At 37.2% G+C, this 7,771-nt stretch overlaps 1 protein-coding gene across 1 annotated transcript; it reads right to left on the bottom strand.

Moving 5' to 3' along the window:
* Positions 1-1,072: 1,072 nt before the first annotated feature.
* On the bottom strand, positions 1,073-4,287 carry RNF182 (ring finger protein 182). Its single transcript, XM_019662175.1, has one exon. It carries the CDS (start codon positions 4,080-4,082, stop codon positions 3,342-3,344), a length of 741 nt encoding a protein of 246 aa, XP_019517720.1. The 5' UTR covers positions 4,083-4,287; the 3' UTR covers positions 1,073-3,341.
* Positions 4,288-7,771: the final 3,484 nt, after the last annotated feature.

Genomic DNA, 7,771 nt, shown 5'->3' on the forward strand with positions numbered 1-7,771 from the left:
ACAAAAGGGCAGAGATGTGGAAAACAAGATTGAAGCTTCAAGAACAATGGGTTCAACTTTTTCAGGGGCCTTACCATTAAGCCTTTGAGGAACTAGAATTATATGTAGTGTTTTTTGTGATGTTATCAAAAGAATCAAGGCAAGTATTTGTTTTTTACCAAGAAGAGTATGCAAAAACAAACAAACAAACAAAAGTCTCAAAAAATGCAGAAATATGTAGAATTGTAGTTTACCTCATTGCACTGTCTCAAGTTTACTTGTTTCCACCCGTTCTGTACCTCAGTAGCCACAGAGCTCATATTTATAACTGGTAAATCAGTTTGCCTGTCAACACAGGGTCCCGTTGGCTTCCATGTCTACATGGTTGGAAATTTCTTCAAACTTAGCATGTCTTTGAGGCCTATAGTATCTGTTTACAACCAGGCAAATGCTCACCACTCAAGGGTCTCTCAGCAGATTAGCATGAGTTGACACTCATGTTAAGTTATGACTAGCACAGGTAACTGCTTTCCTTAACCCGATTCTTTGCTCGTTTATGTAGAGATTTTGGAAGTGAATGAAACCATAACTCTGGATTAACATATAGTACCAGTTCACTAATTATCATAAGCATCTAACTGCTACATATTCCTAAATTATTCCTATTTTGCCTAACAATGGTCATATTTAGATAATCAGGTAATTTTTGAAATTTTCCCAGACCACATGGGTTAGTAATTCCCCAACCAAAATGGATTCTGTTTTTTTAAGCACCTTGGAAAAATCTGGAAAATAAATCAAACAAATTAAAATTGAAAAATGTATTAAAAGACAATATTTTTGTTTCATTTTCTCTAATTCCCCCCCACACACACACACACTTTTTTTTAAGCATGAAGGCTTTTAGAAGTGGAATGGGTTAGATTAGATTTGTGGAAGGTTCTAAAAACCTTCAGGCATATAATAAAGGCATTAGCTGAATCAAGGTTTATAGAAATTCATGTTTGTAATTATCTAAGGTAAATAGAGATCCAAAGTAATCATTAAACCTTAACAGTGAATCAGAGGAATCAAACTTCTAGTTTGGAAATAATAACAATTTAATGGACAAACAAAACACCACAGTGAACAAAATATTGAAGCATTGTCCTTTTTTCATTCAACAGCATGAAGAGTTTTTTTTTGTTGTCACACATTTAAAGTCTTTACAATCAAATCAACTTACTAGCAACTAAAAACAAAAGACTATCACAGTACACAAAGAGATACAAGTTTAAAACTGAAGACATTATACAAATAAGCAAAATGCACAGTACCCATGTCCAGAGCTTTCTAGAAATCTCATTATATGCTAACTCACCAACTTATCTGCTGTTACATTTCTAACATCAAATTTAAAATCATTTTTGTTCAGATAAAATGAGCATTTAAAACAAAAAACAAAAAACAACCTTGTCAATATGTAAACCCAAACCACAAAACATCTCCTAACCATTGTATTTACTCTAAGTACAAATGGATTTTTGGAAATTGCATTAACAATGCTATCTAAACTAGATTTTATGAAATCATAAATGTATTTAGATATATCTTGGGCTTAGATTCATTGGACCACATCCCACATATATTTTCCTGTCATACTTACCTTGGGCATACATATTCTCTAAGTTAATAGTTATACAATTAAAATCAAACTACTCTTCTAGAAATAAGTGTCAATTTTTCCTGAATTAGGAGATGGGAACCGGTCCACTGTAACTATATCACGCAACAAATGTTTCATCACAAACAAGTTAAAGTAGTCTGAGTAATGCCCCTTTCTAAGAGTTACAAATATTTTAATGTTCATCATCAGTAATGGGTTTTAGAGACTAAAAAGCTTTTTGTTGCCTATTTTCCACGGACACTCTAGTCCCTCAAACCTAAAATATGCTAAACAATTTCTTCTCATAAATATATACATTCAACTGGCCCTACATCGTAAAAAGAAATTCATTAACTCAAGTCACATAGCTTATACTTTTATTTGAAATAAATTGTGTAAGATCTTGAATCCCTTCTAAAATGGACTTAAAAACAACAGGGATAGCACTTCTTGAAGCCGCACTCTCCACCTCCACTTCATTCCCTGGAAGGGTCTTTTCTAGCAGGGCATCAGCTTTGTGTGTTTCTGATCCATCCTTTTGCTTGGCCTACAGCAACACAGTCTTGCACATAAACCTAAACCATTATATTTTGGTTAACTCAGTGGAGTACAGCAAAATATTTAGGTTCTCAGCACATCAAACTGGGAGCCAAAACACCTCATTCATTGTTTCTGGGTTTCCACTGTCACAATTTACCCCAAATCATTATAGGATTAAGTTAAATAAGTCCACAATAGAATTTAAAATATAATTGGGGAAAAAAATGAAACAAAATCCTCATAAATTTATAGCAACTAATTTAAATGGAACCTCATTCAGGATAAGGGGTGGTGCTAATTGAACAACGTGGTTAAAAAAAAAAAAACTAAACTAAAATGTTTTAAGGAAAGACGCAAATTAAGATTTCCATGAACAATAACTGCGCTGTGAGAATTTCAGAAAAGATGGAGGAGAGAGGAAAATAAATATGGGGAAAGGGTGTGTCTCAAACACAAGTGGCCATATTCTGTTGTGAAGTTGACTTCAATGCAAATGGCTTGTTTTTCATTTTCTTTAGTAACGTGGCAAAACAGATATTTAACTGAAACCACATGAGGGAAAGAGGCAGAGATTCCTCTTGGCAAGGGAGCATGTGCAAAGGGATGGAGCACCTCAACTGGAGTAGCAGCCTACAGAGAGCAGCATTAACGTAAGAGAGAAAACAGCTGGAGGGGATTCAGGGGAGCGCCAACAACTGGGCTGTGGAGGGAGTGAACTCCTTTCAAATGGATGTGCCTTCGAACAACTCTCCTCTGGCATCCACCCTCCATTGTAGATTACTGATGACGATGATGACGATGATGACGATGATGATGATGATGATGATGACGATGATGATGATAAGAGGAATCAGTTCATTCCTAACCTTCCACAAAAACCGCTCCTGGCGCCTGACCCTGCCCCCGCCACTGTCTGTCTAGCAGGGCCTAGGGAAATCCTTAGTTTACACAGTTTTGCTTCTTTGCTAACACCTAAATAGATAACGAACATTTGTACTTCCAGCATACAGGAAAACCAGTTGTGTCACATTTGATGAAAAACAGACCACAGAAATATGGCCGATGGCTTTGTTAAGGCCATGAACGCTCATCGGAGAGAATATAAAAGAAAATAAATGATGTATTACCTAACTCGAAACATGGCAATGTGTGTCACATTTCTTAGTTTGCATATCGATTAAGAAGGTGCCATACAGTCTAGAAATTCATGACACACGCACTGGCAAAAACCATACACCATCAGAATAACAAGGCTCGAAGGGACGAGGCTGACAAAGATAACCCCGAGGGTGACTTTCTTAGAGACCAGCAAGTAGATTCCCAAGGGTAAGGAGCTAAAGTACAGCAAACCTAGCAACCAAACCAACACCCGGATGGATGTCTGAAACAGCAGGGAGGTACAGTTCCACACAGTCCAGTTGTGTGACACAGTGGTGACTGAGTCGAAACTTGCAGGCCTATAAAATTCTAGCACAGGAGTAGAGCTCAGAGATGGGGAGCTCTCTCTCTGTACCTCCATGATGGTTATAACCAGGCAGTTGGAGGAAGTGTGAGAAGGACTGACAAGAGAGGCCAGCCTCTTGGGGGTCAGCAGCAGCTCGGTGGGGTTTTCGGGCAGGCACTTCTTGCCTTTGCCTCCACAAGTCAAGTTCACGAGGATGTTGTTGTCATCAGGGAGGCTACTGACTTCATCATCTGGCAGGCATGTCTCAAATCTGCAGAAAGGACAGACGATGACACCTTGGGTGGAGTCGCCAAAGTCTATGATCTTGTAGAGGCATTTGGCACAAACCCTGTGACAACACTCCAGCACTTTGGGTTTCCTCTGTTTCAGATTGTATCGATTATAACAGATCTTACACTCCAGCTCGTCGGAGACCTGAGACTCTGCAGCGTCTTCCAGCGGTTGACTAGCCATCTTGAATTATGTGTAGACTTTGGCCAGATGTGTCTCGTTGAAAAACGACTTCGACTAAGGAGTCCCTCTGAATATCACATCATCCAGATCAGGCAGAGATGCAAAAAGGCAAGAAAGGTAGTGACAGAAACCAGAAATCTTCCAGGCATTTTCAGCTTCTACATATAACTCTCTGTCTCAAATGCATATTTTAAAAGGCCACATGGGTCTGCAAAGGAAAAAAAAAAAGAGATTCTAATATAGTGAAGAGTTCTAATGAAAAGTGCTTTATGGAATTTTCTGAGCTTCACCTATTAGAAGCAATAGACTTAAAAGGTTAAATCCCTTTCATCTTTTCACACATTCCTGCCCAGAACAGAAACGTGTTATCTCAGTGCTTAGCCTTTTCAGTCCACATATATGATAGTAAGAAAGACTTAATAATCTTAATGGTGTAAAATACACTCCAGAGCACTGTAAGTATGGCTAGATATAGATATTTTCTCTCTGAACCTTGTAACAAATTCTGGCTTCCTTGAAAATAGAATGGGGCACAAATCAGAAATAGATACAATTTATAATCAAATTCCCTTCAATATAGAATAAGTAAGGGTGTCACTGGTATAAATACCAGTTGTCTGAATACCCTCCATAGTGCTTAGGAACACACACAAAAAGGGAAAACCTTAAGGATAAACGCTTACAATGTGTTTTCAGAAAGTACTTTGATAGAGATGAAAGCATATTTAAATATAGCAGACTGCTCTCACTTTCCCAGTGTAAAGCAATCTGTTATAAATGCCTTTATCATTTGACTATTCAATTTCAAACTTTTTGTTTCAACACTAGTCTTGAAAACCATAGTTGTGCATATACATTTGCTCAAGGAAGCGTGAAGCCTATGACACCCGACATAAGCATTATTAACAAGTCAAGTTCAATTCCCAAGAAACAGAAGTAAACACAGATAATACATGCACAGTTATATCTACAAACATGAAGAATCGCGCATGCATAGCTTTCGAGAAGTTCTCAGCGTTCGCCTACTTGCCCACTTGATTTCATGTAAACTCTTTCTATAGTGAACAGAAAGCGTAATACAATCAATGGTCTCTAACGTTGAACTTTAGTTGCTATTACTGGCGTTGGACAAACGGCTGAAGGTTGATTTCATGTGTTCGTGTGAGAAGCAATATGGGAAATCTCCAAATAAATTTTATTTTGCTTTAAGATATGTGATTTTTTGGTAGTAATTTGTCTTAAATTATGTTTTTCTTGGAAAAATATCAAAATGTGTTTGGATTTCTGAGCACATCCCCAAGCAATAGTAGCAGAAGGCTGCCATAACAGTCCTGAGAAGCAGAGTGCAACTATGCTAATATCTAAAAATGTCCTATGGATCGTACTGCTTTAACAGAAAAGAGGCAGTGGGTAGCTAAACTTGGATAATTTCTGAAATCATGAATAATTGGTAAATGAATACATATTACCTTCCTTTTTATTCATGACTTTAATTTTTAACTGCCTTCATATAATGCAAGAATGTATAATACAATGGATATCAAGGCAAGATATTTTTGGTGGGAAAAGAAAGTGAATAAATCAAATCTCTGACATCAGCCAAAAAATGTAGATAGGATTTAAAAAAAAATAAAGTTTACTCTGCATGAATGCATGTATTTCAAAATTGCCACCATAAGCCAATTTCTATACCTCAACTCTTACACAGAAAAAAAGGATATACAGACACAAACATCAATGCTTCTATCCTTTTTCCTTCTGTGTGCCCTAAATATTTTCTTCATTCCTGATCCTGATCCTGTTCAGAATACATGTGTACACATCATTCAAAACATGACTTTATCTTGCGCAGAATTCTACAAAGCTGGCTTTTGATTCTCCTGTGGGATGAACATCCTCAGGATGACAGACAGCCAAGGAACAAGAAGGTGTTCTATCACTGTCACCACACCCAGTCCTAGCTGCTTTCAGAATGGTCCCTAGTCCCAGGTGTGTCATTGGTGATCCACTTACTGGGCAGCTCCCATTCATTCAGCCCTCTGCTAGCCACACATAGACAAAGGCCCATCCAAACTGAACACGTTATAGTCTCCTTGCAGCTGCCTTCCCACTCATCTTACTGCCCTCAAAACTTCAGGCATGCTGAAGTCATGGTAGAACTCGCAGCACTGATGGCCTCCATCACCATCAAAAGGACTGATGTATGTGAAGTTGTGTGAAAATGAAAAACAAAATATGTGAACATGTACATAAAGAGGAAAACAGAGAGTAAAATATTTAGTGAGGATAAATAAGCAAAATTACATCTAAAAGCACAGAAAGCAAAAGCATACATATAGAAACGCCAACAAAAGGCTTATGATGTATGCGTAATGAAACTAGATACCTATCTTACACCACTCACAAAAATGAACTCAAAATGGATTAAAGACTTAAATGTAAGACTGGAAACCATAAAACACCTAGAAGAAAACATAGGAAAAAAAGCTCCTTGACATGGTTCTTGGCAATGATTTTTTGGATATGATACCTATAGTACAAGCAACAAAACCAAAAATAAACAAGTGGGCCTACATCAAACTGAAAAGCTCCTGCACAGAAGGAAATGATTAGCAAAATAAAAAGATAATCTATGGGGCAGGAAGAAATATTTGCAAACCATATATATGATCAGGGGTTAATATCCAAAATATATAAAGAACTCATACAACTCAATGCAAAAGAACCCCCCAAATAACCCAATTTTAAAATGAGCAAAGGACCTGAATAGACATTTTTCCAAAGAAGATATATGAATGGCCAACAGGTACGTGAAAAGGTGCTCAACATCACTAATCACCAGAGAAATGCAAATCAAAACCACAATGAGATGTCACCTCACACCTGTTAGAGTGGTTATTATAAAAAAGACAAGAAATAACAAGTGTTGGCAAGGATGTAGAGAAAAGGGACCATTGTGCACTGTTGGTGGTATGTAAATGGTGCAGCCACTATGGAAAACAGTATGGAGGTTCCTCAAAAAATTGAAAATAGAACTACCTTATGATCCAGCAATTCTACTTCTGGGTATATATCCAAAGGAAATGAAAATATAATGTCAACTAGATACCTGCACCCCACAGTTCACAGCAGCATTATTTACAATAACCAAGATATGAAAACAATCTACGTGTCCACCAACAGATGAATGGATAAAGAAGTTGTGACAAATATAAACACATATATACACACAATGGAATATTAGCCATAAAATGGAAATCCTGCCATCTGCGACAACATGGATGGACTTTAAAGGCATTATGTTAAAGTGAAATGTCAGGCAAGTACTGTTTGATCTCATATGTGGAATCCAAAACACACACACACACACACACACACACACACACACACACACACACACAGAAAAAGAGATCTGAAGATGAGATTTCTGGTTACCAGAGGGTAGGGGGAGGGGAAATTGGATGAAGGTGGTCAAAACTACAAATTTCCAATTATAAGATAAATAAGTACCAGGGATGTAATGTAAAGCATGATGACTAGTTAACACTGATGTATGGTGTATTTCAAAGTTAAGAGAGTAAATCCTACAAGTTCTCATCACAAGGAAAAAAACATTTATTTTCCTTTTTTTTGTTGTATCTATATGGGATGGTCGATGTCAGCTAAACTTATTGTGATAATCACAATGT

This window comes from Hipposideros armiger, unplaced genomic scaffold (assembly GCF_001890085.2).
Source record: "Hipposideros armiger isolate ML-2016 unplaced genomic scaffold, ASM189008v1 scaffold_369, whole genome shotgun sequence".
NCBI classification, from domain to species: domain Eukaryota; kingdom Metazoa; phylum Chordata; class Mammalia; order Chiroptera; family Hipposideridae; genus Hipposideros; species Hipposideros armiger.